At 41.5% G+C, this 26,679-nt stretch overlaps 1 protein-coding gene and 1 pseudogene across 10 annotated transcripts in view; one reads left to right on the top strand and one right to left on the bottom strand.

The window, feature by feature from the left end:
• Positions 1-3,592: 3,592 nt before the first annotated feature.
• On the top strand, positions 3,593-16,146 carry LOC139417202 (polymeric immunoglobulin receptor-like; annotated as a pseudogene).
• Positions 16,147-24,043: 7,897 nt separating this feature from the next.
• LOC139411561 (tumor protein p53 binding protein, 2a) overlaps positions 24,044-26,679 on the bottom strand; it is a 51,565-nt gene continuing 48,929 nt past the window's right edge. For all 10 annotated transcript variants that reach the window (XM_071158100.1, XM_071158109.1, XM_071158127.1 and 7 more), the window contains 4 exons: positions 26,377-26,510; positions 26,083-26,249; positions 25,652-25,851; positions 24,044-25,517 (listed from right to left, as the gene is read on the bottom strand). In XM_071158100.1, the coding sequence (XP_071014201.1) occupies positions 25,476-25,517; positions 25,652-25,851; positions 26,083-26,249; positions 26,377-26,510 (543 nt within the window). In that variant the 3' untranslated portion in view covers positions 24,044-25,475. The remainder of the gene's footprint in view (positions 25,518-25,651; positions 25,852-26,082; positions 26,250-26,376; positions 26,511-26,679) is intronic.

Here is a 26,679-nt window from a genome sequence, read left to right as displayed (position 1 = left end):
TTATTTCTGCGTTTTGTGTAGCGCCTGCAGGGTTGAAATATGCTACTCTCTTTGTTTACTGTTGTGCTATCATCAGATAGTAGCATCTTATGCTTTCGCCGAAAAGCCTTTTTAAAATCGGACATGTTGGCTGGACTCACAACGAGTGTAGCTTTAATTTAGTATCTTACATGTGTGATTTAATGAAAGTTTGATTTTTATATAATTTTATTTGACTTTGCCGCTCTGCATTTTCCCTGGCTTTTGGCCAAGTGAGACGCGACTGTCCCCCTATCCTAGAGTTAATAGCCTTCCAAACAGTTGGTTATACTGTAAGGGTGTGGATCACCTGACTAGAAAGGCTGATCAGAGCAGAGACAAGTGTCTGGGTTAACAATAATACGTTTAATTGCCCAAATTACAAAGAAATCTGTATTTTTTATTTTCAGCTATAGAGTGTATACAAAATGAAACACCTTCCTTAAATGTTCTTGCTGAAACATTTACCACTTCACCAAGGTTCAATATCTTTGCGCGTGTCCTGTGACTTGCCTAAGGGAGGCCTTTGGATGACTTTACAGCAACTTTTGACACATGTGAAAACTAAGATGTTGAGTGGTTAAGAAATAAATAGATATGCAAGAAGTATTCTGAAGAAGGACAGTACAGTGTGATAGCTTATGTTACCTCTTGTTAAATACAGGAAGTGCCCCCTGGACACCTGTCTCTGTCTGACTGCAATTTTCATAATGACATGACAAAATAATTGTATTCTTCTACAGATTGGAACACATTCTTCTACCTGGTGAAAGTTGGTAATGCACTGCTGTTCCTCCTGTGCACCATCGTTTCTGTGGTGAAGTTCAAGGAAAACCAAAATCAAGATGATACCAAGGATGCATCGAAACCAGAGAGTTGTTTCTGGAGCAATCAAAGGGTCCAGTTTACCAACAGTTTGCACTAAATGCAAAGTTACTCAAACATGCAGCTGCCATTAGTTTTAAATGTATTTTTCTTTATCATAACCTTCATTCTACATTTTTGTATACTTTCAATATTTAATTCCCTCTGGGAGTAAGAGCTATACATCTTCATTCTTAGATCTACGTGCAGTATGCCATGCTGTAAATGTGGGTATCAGATTCTATTCCCAACAACACATTGTATTTTTCTATATCCAAAATGTGTCTAAATACCACACTATACCAATAACAAATACTTGATGTGTGTACTTATCTGTACATTATGTTTGTTTCATTTTATTATAATTATTCTACTCAAATATGTATGTGTTGTGAAATGAAACTCTTGAAGAATGTTTTGTGCTTGACTTACCTTTGGTGAATAACCCCTTGTTCGCCATTCCTATGGGGAAAATTAATGAGAAAATAATGCTTTTTTTATTACATAAATCCTTTAAAACATCTAAAATATTTAGATGTTGTCCACAAGAGGGGCAGCAGTGGGTGTGCAAAGTTTCAGACTGGATGAGAGCTCTACATAATATTTTGTATCAAGTCTTCCAGGTGTTCCTCACGAGTTTGCCCAAATGTACCCAAGTGGCCGAATTGGTCAATTGATACATTCCCAAGTACATAACTATAGAGAATATACAAAAATGCTATGGTAATAAAACATTTAAGTTTACATACTCCCAGGAACGCCATACATGATGGATCATTAGCTTCCCTATATAGAAGACACTGACCTTCACACACCTAGATGGCCAGGTGGGGTGGGTGTGGAGCCAGAGAAAGCCAAGGGGTCAGACTGGAGGATCCAGGTCCTATGTTTGAATAGGTGGGGGATGGTGGAGTCTACCACTATTTTTATTCAGTCAGAACTCAAGTTTACTATTACTTATTTGATTTTACCTTTATTTTAGCAGGGGTTGAGCCCTGCATCAATCATTTTATGGATGAGCCCTGCATCAATCATTTTACGGATGAACCCTGCATCAATCATTTTACGGATGAGCCCTGCATCAATCATTTTACGGATGAGCCCTGCATCAATCATTTTATGGATGAGCCCTGCATCAATCATTTTATGGATGAGCTCTGCATCAATCATTTTACGGATGAGCCCTGCATCAATCATTTTATGGATGAGCCCTGCATCAATCATTTTATGGATGAGCTCTGCATCAATCATTTTATGGATGAGCTCTGCATCAATCATTTTATGGATGAGCCCTGCATCAATCATTTTACGGATGAGCCCTGCATCAATACATCAAATAAACAACACATATCTACAAACATATATATTTTATAAAGTATTGGGAACACAATCAATATAATGAAATATGTGGATCAATAGTCAATAAGACATTAAAAAAATGCACAGCCACACAATGTCATAGCCAAAATAACATACACATAGGTTATACTAATATATTGTATTCCACAAAAATGTAAGGAATGATCACCGTTACACACAGCTCAAGCATAATGGCTGCTTGTCAAACAAAGGGCATTCACATTCTACAGAAAAGTTGGCTATCTAGCTAGCTTTGTTTCAAAACGATAGGTGGTCATTGGACTAAGAGACTGTCAATCAAGTGAACACAGCCCATCTCATTGGTGCGTAATGATGTCTGCCCTTCGTGGGCTAAAAGAGGTGTTGTGAAGCCAATTCGTAATATGGAATGATGAAACAAAGTTTGGTTGCCTTCCAGAGTGTCTGAGGATTGCACAGAAACTGAAATTGACTGGGTGAAACAAGGTTAAGATTGTTTTGTTGCAAGTTGCAAGTTGAAAGAGTTGGAATTCATGCAAAATGCTGTATACAACATTGATCATGTTAGGATATAAAAATGTATTTTATCAAACAAAACTACACTACATTGTATCATAGTCCCTGTGTCCATCATAGTCCCTGTGTCCAAGGAAGCGAAGGTAACCTGCCTAAATTATTTCCCCGTGGCACTCACGTCAGTAGCCATGTAGTGCTTTATAAGGCAGGTCATGGCTCACATCAACAGCATCCTCCCGGACACCCTAGACCCACTCCAATTTGCATACCGCCCCAAATAGATCCACAGATGATGCAATATCAATCGCAATCCACACTGCCCTTTCTCACCTGGACTAATGGAACACCTATGTGAGAATGCTGTTCATTGACTACAGCTCAGCGTTGAACACCATAGTGCACATGAAGCTCATCATTAAACTAAGGAATCTGGGACTAAACAAATCCCCTCACAATGATCTGTGTTTCTAATAAACAATTAAATTAAACACAGACTGCCCTTGCTAGTCAGGAAACTCTTGGGGATGGTGTGATGGACGTAACTAATTACTTTACTTTTCATTTAACTGTAATCAGTATGGGACCTCATTAATATCAGAAAGGAATATCAGACCAACACAGGACAGGAGTTTATAAATGTATTACTTTATCAGGGTATTGAGGGAACGAACCACAAGCAATTATCATATAAATCAACCTATGTATTTACAAACCCACCTTGGTCAGGTTCAACAGCTCAACATTGACTACACAAGGTCTTGCACAGGGCACATGGTTGCAATGTCATTAAAACAGGAAGAGTTAAATAACTGATATCCATGAAGATCAGGAAGTAGAGTTAGTTGCCTGGGTGCCCTGGTCCCTGACACACACCAGTGTGCCCATTCAAACATAAAAGCTACCAGAGAATTTCTCTCTCATCCAATCATGGCTCCACATCTCCTCCTTGTCCTGCACATTATTTTCTTCCTCACTGGACTGTCAGGTAAGTGAGGGAAGTCATTTTGTTGTTTGATATTATTAGGCTCAGTTCCTCTATGTCAGACACTGAGACTGAGTACATACTGAAATGTATAACACTATAATGTTCGTTCTACTTTGTCCATAGACATTGTAGTCACATTAAAGATTTTCTTTATGTTGTGCTCAGATGTATTGATGAGTGCTGTTTTAATTTGTGGAACAGTTGTATTTTTCAGCAGCTAGCTAGTTTGTAAATAACACATTTAAATACAACTTCCAGTAATCAAGATCTAACATATTAAGAAGAGAGACAGGAATAAAGCACTTATTTGGTTACAGTTGTATACCATGAGGTGCTCTTTGATCATGGCATGAAATAATACAGAACAAAAATAAGTTGATGCTGGATATTAAACAATGCTAAAAAAGCCTTTTTGCAAACCAACTTCCAGAAATAAAATGTAAAATCCTTTATTGTTTGCGGCTTTATAGCAACAATTTAAAAGATTACTGGCGCGTTGCCGCTACAAGAGCCTTTATCAGGGTGACAAAGAATAGGGGTAGACAGACAGGTGTACAGTGCATTCGGAAATGATTCAGGCACCTTGACTTTTTCCACATTTTGTTATGTTACATTCTTATTCTAAAATTGATTAAATTGTCCCGAAGCCACTCCTGCATTGTCTTGGCTGTGTGCTTAGGGTTGTTGTCCTGTTGGTAGGTGAAACTTCGCCTCAGTCTGAGGTCCTGAGCACTCTGGAGCAGGTTATCATCTCTTTGTACTTTGCTCTGTTTATCTTTCCCTCAATCCTGACTAGTCTCTCAGTGACAAGTCATTGTTTTTTATAAGTGTGCACCAGTTGCATTTCACACTTTAGTATCTCAATATGGTTTTTTTGTAATGTGTAATATGTAATGTGTAAATAAAAGTACAGCATTATCATCGGTGACAGGTGAGCCAGATGCAACTGGGCAGAGCTAGATTGTTGCCTAGGAAACGTTCTAACAGTTGTCTGTACTGTGGGGCTGCGGGACATTATATAGCCACCTGCTCGGTTAAGATAAATATTTTGTTAGTAGGTACAAGCACTCTGGTGAGCCAGACTGAGAATCCTCCAATTCCCATCAACCGCACTCCTTTTTTTGTGAAACTGCTGTGGGGAGACCAGTCTAAGTCTCTCCGGGTGCTCATTGACTCTGGGGCGGATGAGAGTTTTATGGACGCTCCCCTAGTTTCTGAATTAGGTATCCCCACTCAACTCCGATCCATTGGTAGAGTTACCCACAGCACTGTTCCTGTTAGTCTGTGGGTTTCAGGAAATCACAGTGAGGCTATACAGCTTCTCTTCATTGAGTTCCCCCATGTTCCTGTTGTGTAGGGATTTTCTTGGCTCCAAAAACACAACCCACTATTGACAGGACCATGAGTTCAATCCTGGGTTGGAGTCCGTTCTGCCATTCTCATTGCCTCAAAGCAGCGCAGCCTTCCCCGAGATGGTCTCCTCGGGGCTTAAATCAAGCCTCGGATTTATCTGCCATCCCCGCAGAGTACCATGTCCTCCTGGATGTCTTCAGCAAGGCACGGGCTACTTCTCTTCCCCCACATCGTCCCTACGATTGTGCCACTGACTTTCTCCCAGGCACCACACCGCCTCGTGGTCGGCTATATTCCCTGTCTGGCCCGGCGACCAAGGCCATTGAGGACTCTCTGGCTGCTGGAGGCCTCCGTCCGTCTGCATTCTCTGCCAGCGCGGGCTTTTTCTTTGTGGAAAAGAAGGACAAGAACCTGTGTCCGTGCATTGACTACCGGGGCCTTAATGACATAACGATCAAGAATCGTTACACCTTACCACTCCTCTCCTCGGCTTTCGAACCTCTCCAGGGGGCTACCATCTTCTTCATGCTGGACCTTCGGAATGCCTACCACCTGGTTCGGATATGCGAAGGGGATGAGTGGAAGACAGCCTTCAACACTGCCAACGCTCCTGTGGTCTTCCAGGCCCTGGTAAACAATGTGCTCCGGGACATGTTAAAACGTTTTGTGTTCGTCTACCTTGACAACATCCTGTTTTTCTCCCATTCTGCCCAAGAATACATTCTCCATGTTCGACAAGTCCTTCAGCACCTCCTGGAGAAGCAGTTATTTGTGAAAGCGGAGAAATGCGAGTTCTACCCTCTCCTTTCTGGGATATGTCATCGCTGAAGTAAATGTCCAGATGGACCCGGAAAAGGTGAAAGTAGTAGTGGATTGGCCCCAACCTACGTCCAGGGTGCAGCTACAATGTTTCCTGGGATTTTCCCATTTCTACCAGCGTTTCATTCGAGGCTACAGCACCCTGGCAGCCCCCCTCTCGGCACTCACTTCTCCCAAGGTACCGTTCACATGGTCCCCAGAGGTTGAAAGAGCCTTTGTGGACCTGAAGTGCCGGTTCACTATGGCTCCCATCCTCATCCATCTGGACCCGTCCCGTCAGTTTGTGGTTGAGGTCGATGCTTCTGACATTGGAATGGGGACTATCCTGTCCCAGCATTCCGTCCAGGACCAAAAGCTCCAGGACCTGCGCCTTCCTGTCCCATCGTCTCAGAAAGAAACTACGACGTGGGTAACTGAGAACTCCTGGTGGTCAAGATGGCACTGGAGGAATGGAGAATGGCTGGGAGGAGCAGAACATAAGTTTTTGGTTTGGACCGGCCACAAGAATTTGGAATATCTCCGCACAGCCAAGCGCCTTAACTCCAGGCAGGCCCGGTGGGCTCTGTTATTCAACAGGTTCAACTTCACCATTTCCTATCACCTGAGTCCAAGAATGTTAAACCCGACACCCTCTCTCACCTGTACAGTCACGCTGCCACATCCTCTGACTCCGAGACCATCCTCTCTACCACATTCCTTGCAGCTGCTGTGGGCTGGGGTATTGAGACCCTGGTCCGCAAGGCACAATGTTCCCATCCTGCCCATGGAGGGGGAACGGCTAACCATTTGTTCATCCCTAATTTAGTCCGGTCCTGGAATGGGCTCATGTCATCTGGCTTACCTGTCATCCGGGTTACCGTCGAACCCTGGCCTTCCTTCGACACGCGACTCTTCCCTGTTCGGCCACGCGACTCTCCCCTTTCGAGTGCTCCATGGGGTATCAGCCTCCGCTCTTCCCAGAACAAGAGCAGGAAGTCAACATACCCTCGGCCCAGATGCACATTCGCCGATGTCGGCATACCTGGAGAAGAGCCCGGGCAGCGTTTCTCAAGACCAACTACAGGTATCAACAAGCGGGTCACTGCCGGGCTCCTCGATATTGCATTGGGCAGAGGGTATGGCTATCCACATGGGACCTGCCCCTTCGGGTGGAGTCCCACAAACTTCCCCCTGTTTCATTGGCCGTTTCCCCATCTCTAGAGTCCTTAGTTCCACTGCTGTTCATCTTTTGTTACCCCGTACTCTCCATATTCACCCTACGTTCCGTGTGTCTAGGATTAAGAACATGTCTCACAGCCCTTTGTCTTCTGTTTCCAGGCCCACCCCTCCACACCGTGTCATCGATGGCCATCTGGTATACGCGGTGAGACACCTCCTGAGTGTTCGACCGCGGGGCAGGGATTTCCAGTACCTGGTTGACTGGGAAGCCCGGAGGAGAGGTGCTGGGTTCCCGCTACAGACATCCTGGACCCAGCCCTCTTCGCTGACTTCCACCGCTGGCACCCCGGTCAACCAGGTATGCGCTCCATGTAAGACGCCAGGTGGTGCCCCTGGGGGGGGGGGGGGGGGGGGGACTGTCACATCCTGATCTGTTTCACCTGACCTTGTGCTTGTCAAGACCCCCACCAGGTGTTTCCCACCTTCCCCATTATCCCCTGGGTATTTAAACCGGTGTTTTCTGTCTGTGTCTATTTTTCTTGTATGTTCCAAGTCAACCAGTGTGTTTTTCCCATGCTCCTGCCTTTTATCTTTTGCTAGTCCTCCCGGTTTTGACCCTTGCTTGTTTTCTGGACTCTGTACCCACCTGCCCTGACCTCAAGCCTGTCTGCCACACTGTACCTTCTGGACTCTAAACTGGTTTTGACCTTTTTGCCTGTCCACGATTATTCTCTTGCCTACCCCTTTTGGATAATCAATAAATATCAAAGACTAAAACCATCTGCCTCCCGTGTCTACATCTGGGTCTCGCCTCGTGCCCTTATAATACTTTATAACTCATAAGCAGAGTTCCATAAAATAAAATCGATGCTTCAACTTAAAAACAACTCCAAGTGTATTTTGAATGAATATACTCAATTACAATTAAAGCATATGAAATTGAAGTCAACTTTAAATTAGTATGTTTAAGTGTAATGATAGTGAACATATAGTATAATTAAAAAATGAAATACAATGCATTTAAATTACACTTTTAAAAAGTGTATTGCAGGTTGATAGTATATATATAAGATAATTAGGTGGGCGCTTAAATTTGTCCTATTTCACACATGTACAAGAGTGAATCGTAAATTAGTTTGTGCATATCCCACTCCCCCTGAGAGTGGGTTCAGTGCCAGGGATCAATGTCAGCGACCCTGGGGAAATTAGGGTTATGTGCTGTCATGACGTTGCCCTCTTTGGGTACAGCGAACACCATCCCCGCTCTCTGCTTCTACAACCAGACTGGTGAGGTCGTAAATTCCTAGGGAAGACCTTGCCTCATGGCCACACAGTATAGAAATAAAGTGAAGATTCATAGAGAACAAAGGAATTTCTTCCACCTCACAGAACTTGAGGTGTGAACAACGTTTAGGTTCCGGAGAAGGTATAAAAGATCGGTGAAGAATCCAGCTACGAACTGGTCCGTTTGTTACAACTTGGGGAAGCTCATGGGAGACGGTGTGGCCGCATTACCATAATGCTGTTTATATAATAGCCTCAGATATGAGGTTTACATCTAATTGCTGTATAAGATGAATGAGTGAGGATGATACTGTTTGTAATGTGATTTTGGACTGTTTAATGAAGGAAACTCCAATTCCCTTTTGAGTTGAACTAAATCAGAGGACCGCCCATGAGCCCAGTTAGGGTCAGGCATCCTAGGACAGCCTCTTTTTTGCAATTCCCGAATAAAACCCAACTTTGAGAAATTCTAAGTAGACCATGTTTCTCTCAATCACGGGAGGACAAAGGTTGCAGACCATTGCTGAATCTTTTAACCATACCACGTGGTTAAACTCTGAGACTATCAATACCGACAGAATAAGAACAAGTCTTTGATATTAATTACTACTGTCTGCAGCTAAGAATTCGGTATCATTGAACGCGAAGAACGACAACCGCCGAAACATCCAATCTACAACAACATGAATGAATGTCGCTCTGAACAATTCACTTTAACAGAGAGAGAGAGAGAGCGAGAGAGGACAAAAACTCTCCAACAGAAATGAACTTTTCAACAAATATCAAGACGACACACTGAGCGTAAATATATTGATTGATTGCAATTGTTCCCGAAAGAGTGAGCGTTCATGTGTAAAGGATTAGCATTTCAATTGTTAAAATTATTAACTTTGTAGTGACTTCTTAGTCGACCCCCACTTCCCTTTTGTCTAACAAGCCACCATGCCGGTTTAGCCTACTAGGGCACATTCTACTATCATTTCTTGTAACCATATTTACTTTGTTGTTTTGTTTATGCATTTCTGTGAATTATTTAGTTAGTAATAAATAAATTATTTAAGACAATTGATGTATGGATGACTCATAGTGAAGACTGGGGTCGTGCAGATAACCAACAATTTACGACGTTTGGAATGAGACTAACGTGAGGTAAAATAAATAATTCCTTAATCAGAAGACTGTTGATCAGATAAAATATCTGAAAAGTTATATTGGGAAATTATAACTTTGTAATCTGAATATTTTCCTTGGTGCCCCGACTTCATAGTTAATTACGGTTACATGATTTATCAGTTTGATCGCGTAATACTAATTACAGAGAATCTTTGATAAAAAACTAAGTTTTCAATTTAATGATAGTAAAGACATGACAGTGCCTTGCTCAAAGGCACATTAACAGATGTTTCACTTTGTCAGCTCATGGATTTGAACCAGCAACCTTTCAGTTACTGGCCCAACACTCCTAACCACTAGGCTACCCGCTACCCAACTGTTGTATACTACAAAGACTGAAAAAACAATGAATTTAAAGTGTACTTTAAGTGTGAAGTGTTATGATAGTATATGGATAGTATATGTTTTGTATACTTAAGATATCCTAGAAAAGTACACTACATACTTAGCCAAATTCATTTAAACTCAGTTTCACAATTCCTGACATCTAATCCTAGTAAAAATTCATTTTTTTAGGTTAGTTAGGATCACCACTTTATTTTAAGAATGTGAAATGTCAGAATAATAGTAGAGAGAATTATTTATTTCAGATTTAATTTCTTTCATCACATTCTCAGTGGGTCAGAAGCTTACATACACTCAATTAGTATTTAGTAGCATTGCATTTAAATTGTTTAACTTGGGTCAAATGTTTTGGGTAGCCTTCCACAAGCTTCCCACAATCAGTTGGGTGAATTTTGGCCCATTCGTCCTGACAGAGTAACTGAGTCAGGTTTGTAGGCCTGATTGCTCGCACACTTTTCTAGTTCTGCCCACACATTTTCTATGGGATTGAGGTCAGGGCTTTGTGATGGCCACTCCAATACCTTGACTTTGTTGTCTGTAAGCCATTTTGCCACAACTTTGGAAGTATGCTTGGGGTCATTGTCCATTTGGAAGACTCATTTGCGACCAAGCTTTAACTTCCTGACTAATGTCTTGAGAAGTTGATTCAATATATCCACGTAATTTTCCTCCTAATTATGCCATCTATTTTGTGAAGTGCACCAGTCCCTCCTGCAGCGAAGCACCCCCACAACATGATGCTGCCACCCCGTGTTTCGCGGTTGGGATGGTGTTCTTCGGCTTGCACGCCTCCCCCTTTCTCCTCCAAACATAAGAATGGTCATTATGGCCAAACAGTTCTATTTTTGTTCCTGATTAATCACACCATCCCTTCATATGGTTTAGAATAGGTAAAGACACATTCACATATGAAGACAATGTTCCCTCCTGTTCTCTTCCCTTTCTGATATTCTGCATAGCACCAGGGACATGTAAAAGACAAGCCTGACCTCTCCCCTCTCTGGGCCCCAGTTGACTGAGCCCCAGCTGAGGGAAGAAGTGCAACTTTTTACCTAATAACAAAAGTGTCAGTAACATATTTTGCACAAACATTTTTTGCCACCATTGTACTACAGTAGATATCAGAACAACCATCCAGTCAAAGTTATAGTATTTCATAACTATTTCATTAACTTCAAATTGTATCTGATTGAAACTAGAGATTGTCTCCATAGTTTAGGGGTGTCAAAGCTAAATATGTTATGTGTTACGTTATGTTCTCATGGCAGGATTTGGGTGTGACAACATCAGCACTAACATGTCTCAGTCTTCTCTGGTGTCACAAACACATATTGTGACAATGTGTATCACTCATTTTTCTCTAGAGGTCACAAATGTGTAGATTTTGTCAAGTGGTTTGGCTGATCATCTGGTGGGACTCTTGAGCAGCTGGGTGAAATTAAAGTATCTATATATGTATTTTCTGTTGTGTCTACAGGTATTCACGGTGTGTCCACAGTGAGTCATGTGTCTGTAAGTGAAGGAGGCTCCATCACCATCCCATGTCTCTATCATCATGGCTCTGAAGAACATGTGAAATACTGGTGTAGTGGATATTTTTTCAATTTTTGCTCTACTCTAATACGTACTGACTCTCAGAGTGCATCTAATTGGTTGTCCATCGCTGATAATGTTACTACAAGAGTCTTCACTGTGACCATGAAGAATCTGCAACTAGGGGTCTCTGGATATTTCTGGTGTGCTGTGGAGAAAGGTGACACCACACATCTATATCTGTCAGTTGCCACAGGTGAGATCCTTACCTTTCTGATCATTAAAATACCATCTAATGAGTTTAGTAATACCATGTAAAATTGAATAGTTTAGATGAGCATCTGGCCTCATAATTCTGTTTAAACCATTTGTGTTTTCTGATCTAGATGTACCTTTTTAAAATGACCGAACATGTACTCTGTGTGGGGATTATTTGACATTCACACCAATGTTGACCTTTCAAATCCATTCATGTGCAGGTACTGCAGGACTCTATGTGGACCAACAACATGTGACTGGAGTTGAAGGACAGAGTGTCACTGTCAATTGTAACTATAGTAACTCTGGAGATTTCTGCTGGTGCAGGCTGGGTGGCTCTTGCGTGGTGAGGACTGTTGGGAATTTAGATTGAGCATCAGTAGAATTAAAGCGGATTCTTGCCAATGGAAAAAAAGTCATGATCGTAACGATGAGTCAACTAAAAATGAAGAACACTGGCTGGTACTGGTGTGCAGTTGGAGATCTACAGATGCCTGTTCATGTCACTGTTAACCAACCAACCACAACACAGAGTAACACAACCACCACAAGTAAGTACAGAGCAATCCCATATAACCATGTATGAGTCCCGTTTATTCATCCAGTGTTAGAGATTAAGGAACATTTCTGAAGCAAAGTGGAAATAAATATATTTTGTATTTTGACATTTTTCTTCACAATTTCGATCTTGTCTCATCGCTGCAACTCCCCAAAGGGCTCGAATGTGGAGGTGAATGTAGAGTCATGCGTCCTCCGAAACATGACCCGCCTAACCGCGCTTCTTAACACCCGCCAGCTTAACCCGGAAGCCAGCCGCACCAATGTGTCGGAGGAAACACCGCTTATCTGGCGACCGGGGTCAGCCTGCAGGCACCCGGCCCGCCACAAGGAGTTGCTAAGGTGCGATGAGCCAAGTAAAGCCCCCCTGGACAAACCCTTCCCTAACCCGGATGATGCTAGGTCAATTGTGCACCGTCCTATGGGACTTCCGGCCACGGTTGGTTGTGGCACAGCCAGGGAATAAACCCGGGTCTGTATCATCGCCTCTAGCAGTGCCTTAGACCGCTGCGCCACTCAGGAGGCCCCAAAACGGAAATCTTTTGACCACACATTCTCTTGAGATTATCCTGTCAGTCATGTTAAAGTTCATTAAGAAATGGAACAATCTTTATAAAACTGTTCATCATATCTACCACCTAGATTTGAAATTAATACTGAAAATTCAAGGAATTAAATTTTAACGCATGTGTGAAACACAAGCTAAGAAAGCATTATATAGATTAGCTAATCAACATTCCAGTTACCTGGTTTTAATCATATAAATCTACATTGTACACCAGTCAGTTTATTGGAGCTACTTATTGGAGCTTCTCACAGCGACAAAAGCTCCAACCACTTACTAAACCTCCCTAACAGGTGCTGAGTAACACTTCTCAGGCAACATTCACCCCTTCTGTTACAGACCAGAACAATGGGGGAACTGACGAGAAGCGACAGGAAAGGATCCAGAGGTCAGTCTCCTCACTTTAACAGGGGCAGCAGGAAATGTTCCCTCTAAAAATGTTTAAGCACTGAGAAAATGTCAGGTCTGCTGAGTGCAAACTTGAACTTTGTGAAAATTCTGTGCTACTTCCGGCGTACGTTTACTGTGAACACTGAGGCTGTACCTGCTTTAATTTACTGTTTAAACAGGGGCCACGTAGGTTACTGTGGCTATTTAATACTGTAGGCCTACCAGAGTGGCCTACCATCCAAAACTATGGAAATAGCGGTTATTTCCTTCAGCCTACAGTAGCATCCAATGTGTGGCCTACATTCCATGAGACTTTTGAAAAAAAAAACATGCAGGGCTTGACATGAATTATCCATCTGTCCTTCAGACAAGGAAGTGACTGATAGTTTTGTTGTGTTGTTTGATGCAAGAAACCCCTTTACAAAATACAATTAATTATTATTCCCATACCATTATTACAGAGAATCAGACAAATGATGCTACACTCTGCATATTGGCAACTTAGCTCATTCAAGTCTCTCTCAAAATACAATACTGCTCCTTTAAGACATAAAAAAAGCTCTTTACCTGACTTGTTTTTCAAAGATGGCTAGAAATGTAAACGTTTTGTGCTATTGTAGGAAGCAGTCACTCCCACATTGCCGAATACAAATTATCTATAGCTAGGCTAGTAGTAACTCACTTACTAGAAAAGAATTTGAACAAATGTGAACACATGGCTACATGCAGCTCTTGGTTTGATCTCAAAACACATAATAATAGCTCATGCTGTAAAACAGTCCAGTTCAAAGTGAATGGCACAAATCTATATATGGCAATGGTCTATTTGCATATAGGCCTACTGCAGATCTACTGCAGATCTTATTGGTTATGGTGCACCGGTCTGTAGAGTATGGGCCTGACTTCTGCCTACATGAAAATCTCTTGCATAGTTAGTTTTGCATACTAAGTATTGCATAGTCCGTTTTGTTCGTTTGTTGCAATGAAATTGGCTAATATTGCATTGATTCGATTTACTTCCCACAGTGAAGGGACACGTTTATAGTGTTAGCTAACAAAGAAAACTTGTGAAAGTTGAGTGAAGTTCAACCTTGTGCTTCTCTGTGGAGGCTGATATTTCTTCTGCGGGGGAGCTGTGCGCAGCTTATATGGAATATTGGCGGCAGGTAGCCTAATGGTTAAGAGCTTTGGGCCAGTACAAACGGAAGGATGGCGGTTCAAATCCCCTAGTCAGAATAATCTGTTGATGTGCCCTTGAGCAAGCCACTTAACCCTAATTGCTTCTGTAAGTCGCTCTGGATAAGAGCGTCTGCTAAATGACAAACATGTAATAGTCATCCAAATGGTTGGTGATACTGTAAGGGTGTGGGGGCGATGGATGAAAGTGGATACAAAATGAAAAACACCTTCCTTTACCACTTCCCCATGGTTAGACATCCTTGTGCGTGTATTGTGACATTCTCTTCTCCTCCCTCTTTTGGTAAAGTTCCTTATTCCTTACTTCCTAAAGCTAATGTGTTCGGACCATGATAGGCTATAAAGTATTTATACTCTGTCGCAACAGTGCAACAAAAATTATGCCTATGACATGTAGATCAATGACTGTGATTATCTATATATATTATATTTAATTGCATTTTAAATTCCAGTTTGCTGGTTGTCCTGCTCATTCCTCTGAGCCTGTTGGTGGTGGTGATAGCTGGTACCTTGGTCACATTGAAGAAGTTGAGAAAACAAAGTAAGTATTTGTTTTAATAAAAATGGATTAAAACAATAATAATAATGACTAATGTCATTTGCAGAATATAATAAATACAGGACAGTTGATACTATAAATGAAAAGTTTGACATCAAAGATCACTAGTACCAACATCCTCTTTTGTTTATTTCAGAGGACAAGAAGGCAAAGGACCAACCAGCAAACACCTCAGTAGTAAGCTATGATCATGTTATCTTCTCACTCATATGTTCCTTTCACTTCTTGATATTCTAGGGCTCTCTTTGGTTAATAGTCATAAAAGGCATCAATTATCAACCCGACATTTTAGGATTAATGGACTCAAGAATATTAAGTTAAACAGTTTAAAGAGAACTGGTTTTCTCAATGTAGTCATGCACTGAGTATGCATATTTGACTTCCTCAAATCCCTCACCACAACTCCTGACACTTGAATGATAACACATTTTGTACATTCATTAGAATACATTGAAACTGCAAATGCATGTGTCAATATACACGTGTACAACATCCTTATGTCGTAAAAAAAAAAGTTTGATGTTAACAAGGTTTGTGTTTCATTCTTTCAGCAGTCTGCTGACTCTGAGCAGAACATTACCTACAGTACTGTGAGTCACACCAGAGGAACAGCACAACAGGTAAAAACCTAATCTCTTTGACCCAACCCCCCCTCCAACCCAGCCTAAACCCTCTGCAACCCAACTAAATCCCCATCAAACTCAGCCCAACCCCCTCCAACCCAACATAACCCCTCTGCAACCCAACGAACCCCCTCTCTGAGTGGATGAGATCATGTTGCTCTCTCTCCTCCATCCCACAGGGCCTAAACCCTGAGAGCCACGGTGACTTGTACAGCACTGTGATTCCTAAGCAGCATAGGACAGCACAAAGGGTCAACTTTAAACTAAATAAACACATACACACTGCTGGTCTTGTATAGTATTTTTCTGTCTTGAGAAGCACGTGAATTGACAGCCCTGATGTACTGTAGAATGTACAATAAATACAAAATGGATGTAAATGTTATCTGAATAACTCTATGTAACCGTCTACCATCAGGACCCATTACCTGATGATGCAGTGACATACAACACCGTGGTCACCAAGACCAAAGCCTGCATAAAAAGCTGCTCTACTGTGTTGATGACTTGCTTAACTTATTCATGCCTGTATGTGTTTGTACTGGCAGAAGCTTTTATGTATATAGGCTCTGTAAATCACCATTATAGCTATCAATCTGTCTGTGTTCCTCCTCTCTTACAGGAAGCAGAACCAGGTGGCCGCACACCAGAGATAGGTCAGTGTGATCACTGCCAACCTTCATGTTTGCTATTTCCTTTCCGTTGGTGCACTTGACATTTTATCTGCACCTTCTGACTAACTGATCGTTGTCCATTAGTAACTTATACGACTAGTATGTTCACCGATAACTGAAGGTTCACTTTCTGTCCAGCAGGAGGCAACAGAACAACAGAGACTGAGTGAAGTCCCTCCAAATTACAAATAGGCCTTGTTCCATTTTACTCCCTAGCTCTCACCTCTTTGGGGGTTACTGATCTGGAAGGACTGAATAAGACTAATGCTTGTCTATCACAGTCTTGTTATTTTCCATTGTGCATGCTCTGCTGGCTTAATTATGCCAGTGATTGTGTATTCTAGACAAAGACAGATTAATTGAGTGAAATTTTAGATTTTCTGTTGTTTAATGTACACACTGATCATGTGTATTTCAATGCTTCATATCTGAAATAAACTACCTTAACGAGAAACTTACCTGAAATGAATGCATGTACAACATCATTAACAGGAGATTACAATACTTACATACAGTATTTTCCTAGATGCAGAGCACAATTTCATTTCACACCAAGAGGGTAGGCTAAATTCTAATGCCAACACACATAATTATCTGGGACCGTATCGAGTGTCTCAGAGTAGCAGTGCTGATCTAGGATCAGGTCCCCCCTGGCCCTGTAATCTTATTCATTGTCATCTAAAAGGCTAAACTTATCCTAAATCAGCACTCCTACTCCTACTCTGAGGCTCTTGATACATATGGCCCAGGTCTACAAGACACAGTCACAGCCGTTACTATGTGATATATCATTTTTTGGAGGACCACATTTTTATTTGTTTTGTTGGTTTTTGTTGGGGGGGGATGGGGGGTGGGTACAGGTACATTATCCATTTCAAACGTACATGTAAGCTGCCACTTAAAAAAACAGTAAGAAATACATAGAGTTTAAATTATAATAAATTCAATGTAATGAGGAACAGAAGACAAAAACGAAGTGGGCCTTACAGCCCCAACCATGTATGTATTGTTTACTTGTATGTGTTGGGCTTTAGCTGAGATTATTCTCTTCTGAGTATATTTGTCCAGGCCTCAATTGTTCCTTGACTAGCACCATTCAGTCTCGCTGTTGATAATTCTAATGTTATAACTTCTAACAGTAACTGTATCCATTGGTGAATTGGCAGAGAGTGAGGTAAGTGCCATCTAAGAGCCAGCATCTTTTTTTTTAGGAAATGATGCCTGCCAGCAGTAATCGTTGCTTGATTGAGAGATTCGAGGAGCTATCATCGTTAAGTAACATAATAGATGCAAAGCATTGAATATTTAGATTCATGCACTTCAAAAGGAATTTTGTAACTTTGCCCCAAAAGTATTTAACTGTAGGGCACTCCCACATCATATGGAGGAATGTGCCTACCTGATTTAGGAGACATAATGAACAGCTGGGAGTTGGGGATAACTTCATCGTAAAATGTTTCCTTGGTGTTAAATGCAGTCTGTCAACTGACTTAAAATGTATAAATTGATACTCGGATTACAGGATGCTAAGGTCATATTTTTTCATATTCTGTTCCAGTTAAAGGGTTTTCAGATGAAATTAGATCTGTGGACAATACTCTTTTAATTGCTAGCTCAGAATATTAGTTTTCCAAAAGTTGTTGATATATAATAGAGATCAGTCATTTCTGAAGCTAAGATAATTTATTTATACTGTATATCCCATCATTGGATGGTTCGGTAGTTGGGTTTCCCAAGGGACTCCATAGGCCAGCATAGCTGACCTAAGTTGTAAATATACCGTTGAAAAAAGGATTTCAAATCAAAGTTTATTTGTCACGTGCACCGAATACAACAGGTATTGCTTACATACAGGCTCTAACCAATAGTGCAAAAAAGGTGTTAGGTGAACAGCAGGTAAGTAAAGAAAAAAAAACAACAGTAAAAATACAGGCTATATACAGTAGCGAGGCTATAAAAGTAGCGATGCTACATACAGATACCGGTTAGTCAGGCTGATTGAGGTAGTATGTACATGTAGATATGGTTAAAGTGACTATGCAAATATGATGAACAGAGAGTAGCAGTAGCGTAAAAGAGGGGTTGGCGGGTGGTGGGTGGCGGGACACAATGAAGATAGCCCGGTTAGCCAATGTGCGGGAGCACTGGTTGGTTGGCCCAATTGAGGTAGTATGTACATGAATGTATAGTTAAAGTGACTATGCATATATGATAAACAGAGAGTAGCAGCAGCGTAAAAAGAGGGGTGGGTGGTTGGGGGGGGAACACAATGCAAATAGTCCGGGTAGTCACCTGTTCAGGAGTCTAATGGCTTGGGGGTAAAAACTGTTGAGAAGCCTTTTTGTCCTAGACTTGGCACTCCGTTACCGCTTGCCATGCGGTAGTAGTGAGGACAGTCTATGACTGGGGTGGCTGGGGTCTTTGACAATTTTTAGGGCCTTCCTCTGACACCGCCTAGTGTAGAGGTCCTGGATGGCAGGCACCTTAGCGTCAGTGATGTACTGGGCCGTACGCACTACCCTCTATAGTGCCTTGCGGTCGGAGGCCGAGCAATTGCCGTACCAGGCAGTGATGCAACCAGTCAGGATGCTCTCGATGTTGCAGCTGTAGAACCTTTTGAGGATATCAGGACCCATGCCAAATCTTATTCGTTTCCTGAGGGGGAATAGGCTTTGTTCCCTCTTCACGACTGTCTTGGTGTGTTTGGGCCATTCTAGTTTGTTGAACAATATCATCTGGTCTGATGAAATCAAGATTGAACTCTTTGGCCTGAATGCCAAGCGTTACGTCTGGAGGAAACCTGGCACCATCCCTAAGGTGAAGCATGGGGGTGGCAGCATCATGCTGTGGGGATGTTTTTCAGCAGTAGGGATTTGGAAACTAGCCACGATCGAGGCAAAGATGAATGGAGCAAAGTACATAGAGATCCTTGATGAAAACCTGCTCCAGAGTGCTCAGGATCTCAGACTGGGAGGAAGGTTAAACTTCCAACAGGATCACGACCCTAAGCATTCAGCCAAGACAATGCAGGAGTGGCTTTGGGACAAGTCTTTGAATGTCCTTGAGGGGCCCAGCCAGGGCCTGGACTTGAACCTAATCGAACATCTTTGGAGAGACCTAAAATTAGCTGTGCAGCAACGCTCCCCATCCAACCTGACAGAGCTTGAGAGGATCTACAGAGAAGAATGTGAGAAGCTCCCCAAATACAGGTGTGCCAAGCTTGTAGTGTCATACCCAAGAAGACTCGAGGCTGTAATCACTGCCAAAGGTGCTTCAACAAAGTACTGAGTAAAGGATCTGAATACTTATGTAAATGTGATATTTCCATGTTTAATACATTTGCAAACATTTCTAACAACCTGTTTTTGCTTTGTCATTATGGGGTATTGTGTGTAGATTTATGAGGGAAAAAAACATTTAATGCAGTTTAGAATACGGTTGTAACGTAACAACATGTGGAAAAAGTCAAGGGGTCTGAATACATTCCTAATGCACTGTACGTCAGTGAAGACCATCTCTTCCCATAGAAGACAACCTATTCCTCTCTATACTCAACCAAGGACCTCCAACATATACTCTCTGAATATAACCTCATTAATACTAGACTAGTTGTTCTCTGGCTTACTACTTAGCTACGTCAACCGTGGTGGTTGACTAGCTAGGCTAGTTAGGTTGCTAGCCTTGCTAGCAGGCAAACATAACTAACTTTAGCTGGCTGGTTGGCTGGCTGGTTGGATAGCTGGCTATGATAACTGCATGTGCCGGTGACATTATTTGATAATTTGATAGCATTATGTATTTCCAAAATGTTGGTTTATTTTAACGTAGTGGTAAACTAGGTGTTGAAAGCAACTGGCTGACTCATGCAGTGCTAACGTAACGTTAGCAGGCTCGTAGAGATAACGCTGGCAGACTAGTTTGCTAGCAACCTTGCAAGCTGATTTGTAACAATAAATTCATAAATTATTTGCTTGTAAATTGGCTGAAAATTGAAACCAGTAGTCATGAGTGCAAAAGTTATACATTCAAAGCTTTTTCTGGTGGAGTTTACATTATAGGGAATAGGCTGGCTTTCTGGGTCTTCCCTATTACGTCCCAAACGACAATGTTTTTTCTGCTATGACTCCGGCATTCTGACCAGTTTTATGTAATAACTCAAAAAATAGAAAAGTGAGGTGTATTTTTGCATTGGGACTTTCTAATGCAAATCCATATGTTACATGTCGTTAGGTTTATGCTACCTACCCTTTAAGGAAAGTGATTCTGCTTTTTTGGTCTTCGGCCTATACCAAGGACGGTGATTTTGAGTTTCTTATGTTTCATTATGATTACACCCTTAGTTTTGTTTGGGGCTGATGAAAAAACAGCCAGTTTGTACAAATTATTCTCTTTTCTATGTGTGTCCTTTTGGAGTAGGTGTGATTATTGGAACACTGCTATATCAATATGGTTATTTCTAGAATATCAAGACAGCTGGAACGCTTGATAGGAATACTAAGGCCTTTCAAACTCCATGAGAGAACAGCTAGTGTTGCCATAGTTTTTCTAAAACGCAATTGTTATCTTTAGAGTTGATAAGCCCATGGATGTTAAATAAAAAGCAGGACCCACAGGGAAATCTACCCATTGGTCGCTCCACACCCAGAAGACCATCTCTATAAATCGCTCCCCCTTCCCTAGCCCCAAGCCGTCTTTCCCTGGTTCCCCCTGCCCAGCACTATAAATACTGGGGTGTAGCATAACGGTGAGTGACAGCCGTACATAAGAAATCTCTTAAGCAGCATATTTTTGGTCTTAAGACCTGTTAGGGATGATGCGAATTCTCGCAGCGTTTCGCAACTTTTTGTTAAAAATCGCGCAACATTTCAACGTCCTGCTACTCATGCCAGGAATATAGTATATGCATATAATAATAATAACAAAAGTAAAACAAAATAAGTAACCAATTCAGACCTTAACAATTATGTTAGCAGACTTGAAGAGTACGGGTGGGTAATGAAAAAAAAAAGATATGACATATGTACGCCTTAATGCCTAAACAGTCAAAAATAGGAGCTGCAGGATCCATATATTGTCCATTGTTCATTAATTGGCAGTGTCGTCACTATGTAAATGTCCTGCACCATAGTCAATATAATTAATTATAAGTTCAATGCTCAGCAAAAACAGTAATATTGTTCCTTGTACACAAACATGCGTTTAATCTCATCATTGTCTTATGCTGAGGGCAGCATCATAGCTACAGGCTCGGCTGCATGATTGTGAATAATGAGCCTGTGAACCACACATTGAATCTATGGGAATGATTTTCGATAGGTAGTCTTTTCCAGTTTTTCCACTTTGGTTGAATAGGTATCCACTTAAGCAATGAGCACTGCCAATTATTAATTCACCGGTTTTAATTATAAATCGGGGGCAGAAGTAATCTCCTCACAAACAATATCTCGTATAGTAGCAGCTTTTTTTAAAATATTTATTTTTAAAAATGGGGGGGGGGGGGGGGGTGTAGATCAGCTTTAATACTGGCTTCCATCAACGTAATTGTCTGCATCATTTCCAATAACCAACATATTTTCTTGTAAATATACACTATCGTTCAAAAGTTTGGGGTCTAACTGGCAACTTCATTAAATAGTACCCGATAAACACCAATCTCAGTGTCAACAGTGAAGAGGGAAATCCGCGATGCTGGCCTTCTAGGCAGAGTTCCTCTGCCCAGTGTCTGTGTTCTTTTGCCAATCTTAATCTTTTATTTTTGTTGGCCAGTCGGAGATATGGCTTTTTCTTTGCAACTCTGCCTAGAAGGCTAGCATCCTGGAGTCGCCTCTTCACTGTTGACATTGAGACTGGTGTTTTGCGAGTACTATTTAATGAAGCTGCCAGTTGAGGACATATAAGGCGTCTGTTTCTCAAACTAGACACTATAATGTACTTGTCCTCTTACTCAGTTGTGCACCGGGGCCTCCCACTTCTCTTTCTATTCTGGTTAGAGCCAGTTTGCGCTGTTCTGTGAAGGGAGTAGGTCACAGCGTTGTATGAGATCTTCAGTTTCTTGGCAATTTCTCGCATGGAATAGCCTTCATTATTCAGAACAAGAATAGACTGACGAGTTTCAGAAGAAAGGTCTTTGTTTTTGGCCATTTTGAGCCTGTAATCAAACAAAGAAATTATGAGGCTCCAGGATACTCAACTTGTCTAAAGAAGGTCAGTTTTATTGCTCTTTTAATCAGAAAAACAGTTTTCATATGTGCTAACATAATTGCGAAAGGGTTTTATAATGATCAATTAGACTTTTAAAATGATAAACCTGGATTAGCTAACACAACGTGCCACTGGAACACAGGAGTGATGGTTGCTGATAATGGGCCTCTGTACGCCTACGTAGATATCCCATTAAAAATCAGCTGTTTCCAGCTACAATAGAAATGTACAACCTTAACAATGTCTACATTGTATTTCTGATCAAATTGATGTTATTTTAATGGACAAGGACATTTCTAATTGACCCCAAACTTTTGAACGGTGTTGTATATATATATATATTTTTTTAAATACATTTTCCTTTATTTTCCCCTAACCCTACCACCCCTCCCCTAATTGGAGTAAACTAATGGACAACACATAGGCTTCTACTTCAAGCTTATACATTTTACGGAAATATTATATTTGACAATAGTTACCGTTTGTTTGTTTTTAGTCCCAGCCTTCAGCTACCCTCAACCCCTCCCATCTATCTCTGAAGACCATACAGTTTTGATTTCTATTTGCCATATATTTTCCAACTGTGCTGTTTTGCAAAAGTTCTCAACCTGCAGTTGAAGTCAGAAGTTTACATACACCTGAGCCAAATAAATTTAAACTCAACTCCTGACTTTTAATCCTAGAAAAAAATTCCCTGTCAGTTAGGATCACCACTTTGATTGATTTGCACTTTTCGCACCAAAGTATGTTCATCTCTAGGAGACAGAACGTGTCTCCTTCCTGAGCGGTATGACGGCTGCGTGATCCCATAGTGTTTATACTTGCATACTATTGTTTCTACAGGTGAGCGTGTTACCTTCTGGCATTTGGAAATTTCTTCCAAGGATGAATCAGACTTGTGGAGGTCTACAATTGTTTTTGGCTGATTTATTTGGATTTTCCCATGATGTCAAGCAAAGAGGCACTGAGATTGAAGGTAGGCATTGAAAAACATCCACAGGTACACCTCCAATTGACTCAAATGATGTCAATTAGCCTATCAGAAGCTTCTAAAGCCATGACATCATTTTCTGGCATTTTCCAAGCTGTTAAAAGGCACAGTCAACTTAGTTTATGTAAACTTCTGACCAACTGGAATTGTGATACAGTGAATTATAAGTAAAATAATCCATCTGTAAACAATTGTTGGAAAGATTACTTGGTTGAAAAACAAGTTTTAATGACTCCAACCTAAGTGTATGTAAACTTCCGACAACTGTATACACATTTTATGGACACAGTATAGTTTACATTAGTTATTTTATTTTCATTGACACACTTCAACTGCACTCTACCCCTCCCATTCTATTGGTTGCAAGGATTTTGTAGAATACATTAAAATAGAAAAACTTTTCTGTATCAGTTGGTAAACCATGCACCATGGTCTGGTGTTGAGAGCCGCCGTGTTCCCAGAGTTGAATTGGGGAAGAACCATTTCCAGCTGCTGGAGCGTCATAGACATGCTACTTATTTCTAGTCACACAATGAATGTCCCACACCTAATAGGATGTGTTGTATTGACAAGTTTGAGGAAATACTGTAAGTCTGTTAGTCATTATAATTTGCAAAAGAAAGCCGCGAAAAGACCACACGTTTCAATGCATGCCACCGGATCCAGAAGGTTCGTCTTTTATTGCAAATGTTTACAATTCTACATGTGAGGTTATAGTTGGACAAAACAAAAAAAAGAACGATAATAAAACGTAACAAAAATAATCTGACGAGTTGATGCAGAATTCCTTACTATGAATGAGCTGATTGAGTTTTCATTAAACTTGCTTTAGAGATTTTAAGGAAAGACACCTAGTCTGACATTATAAGCATTCATCTCTACCATCTCTTACTCTTCAAGCCAAGCTACATAGCGTGTGAATAAGGTTCCTTGAAGTTAACCCCCTCATCCTTCCTACATGGCTAAATGGTCCATTTAAATGCAGGGACGCCATTTTAGAAACAGATGACACGTGGATTTCACTAGTGATGTCATAGTTTCCGAGGAATGTCTATTGTGACAATAGCACAACTGTAGTACTTGTCTGTTTGTCATATCTCCACCATTAAGCCAGTGTAGAGAAATATAACGAGTGCTGCTTATATCTGCTCACTTAGAAAATATACTGAACCACAGGCTATCTTAGCATCATTGAAGAACAAGAGTCAAAAGCAATAGCTCATTCAACAGTGGTATAGGCTACATTTCACCAACCAAACATACGTTTCATCATTTCATTCCCAGTTTGATAAGTTGAACAGTGGTAATAGTGGTACACACTCAGACATCAACCCTTGCCAGTACAGTAGGGTCAATGCTGAAACATGGGCTTCTATTGTAGTTATACTGAGTGGGACACAGTCACTAAAAACAGGAAATGACATAAGGTAACAGAATACCTGTTCATACAAAATTCATCACATTCATCATGTATTACACTCATTCATTCACTCAACTAACACATTGTTCAGCTCCAGCTCTTTCTGATGAGGTTAAAATGAAAGAAAAACAGTTTTAAAAACTATGTAAAAGTGTAAAAATCACCTTTCAACATAAAAATACTGTTTGTTCCATTTTACATTTATCCCCAGACATCAATATCCATAAATGCAGATACTTGATCGGAACACAATACGACAAACATGTAGAGAAACATAATGCCTTTAGTGTCTTATACACACACAGTGGTCTGGGAAAATAAGTGTGGAAAACCTCTTCTCCTGGTATACAAAAGTGCCTCAGATGGGCCAAAGTCAGTGGTCATAGGCCCGTCTGTAGTGTTCTTAAAAATCCTTCATGTGGTTTGGTCTCAACGTTTCTTCACGTGATTGTTGGCCTCTCCTTGTACGGTCCTATTAAATAAAGCCTGTGTGGATCTGCATCTCAATTGTTGCTCCATCTCAATCTTCCCCAATATTACTTCACAGATCAGAGCAGATGAAGGAGAGAAGATGAGGAGAGGTATTGGACCAATGAGATGCAGCCAGTGTCCATGCCTCCTGATATATTTACAGTTCAGGATTGACAAGGGGTCTAAGCCAGGCTTCTCTGTCTGGGCTTAATTCTTGGGTAAAGCTGTTGAGAAAGCAGACACACAAACACCTTTATAGATACATTGGAACACTAGCAACCAGTCAACATCTTAATGGAAAGTTATTCAGTAAAAATTTTAACTTGACGAAACGCAGTTCTGACACAGTGCAACTCACCCCCAGAAGGTTCCGAGGGATGTACCCCTCCGTGTCGCCCGTGCCCGCCCACCACCACTCGGTCTCGTCCTCGTCCTCTCGGCGGACGATGGTCATGCAGTCTCCCTCATGGAACGCCAGCTCATCAGAATTATCATTGCTGTAGTCCCACAGGCCGTACACCACGCCCCTGTTCATGATGCCCATCTTCTCCTGCACACCTAGAGGAAAGAGGAGACCGGGTGTTAGCGGAGCAAGAACACGCACAGAAATATACACACAAACGCCAAATGCAGATGACACCTACAGGTGTGCATCCAAATACACCATCACTAGTACAGTATCATCAACAACCACACTGCCCACTGTCTCTTCAATGCAAAGAGAAACAGAGACTTTCCCCTGACATAACACTCGAGGCTATTTTTACCAGTAGCTGTTGAACTACTGACCGTAGAGGAACTGGGAGCACTGGGTGTATCCCTCCTCCATCTCCTCACACTTATCCGCTGCCGTCTGCATGTCACTGTAGGTCATAGCAAACACCGCTGCTCCGGACTCCACCAGGAACTTACACACCTGCACGTTATTACAGGAGGCCGCGCAGTGCAGCGGAGTCCTGAGAGAGAGAGGTAGAAAGAGAAAGGAAGAAAAAAACAAAGCATACATTCAAAAATGTACGTGTCAGACTCCCTCGCTGGCTTGTGTTAGAGTCAGAATCAGAGGTGTTGGTAGCGTCCACTCACCAGCCATCGCTGTCGGCTGCGTTGACGTTGACACCAAACTGGACCAGGAACTTGACGATCTCTGTGTGTCCGGCACAGACTGCGTTGTGGAGGGCTGTGATCCCCTCATCATTGGGCAGACTAGGGTCCTCCACCTGAGACAGGAGAGAGAGGTGGATCTTTACAACTCACTTCACAAACACACATTATTTTACACAATACACACTCGGTACAAATTATCATCAGCTAACAGCTAAGACTGCAAAACGTTAAGACTAAACTTTTTGAGTACGATGGTTTACCAGCTACCATGCTAACCTGCCA

Source organism: Oncorhynchus clarkii, chromosome 1, assembly GCF_045791955.1.
Source record: "Oncorhynchus clarkii lewisi isolate Uvic-CL-2024 chromosome 1, UVic_Ocla_1.0, whole genome shotgun sequence".
Taxonomy (NCBI): domain Eukaryota; kingdom Metazoa; phylum Chordata; class Actinopteri; order Salmoniformes; family Salmonidae; genus Oncorhynchus; species Oncorhynchus clarkii.
Note: the sequence above shows the minus strand (reverse complement) of the source record. Positions and strands in the feature narration are given on the sequence as shown.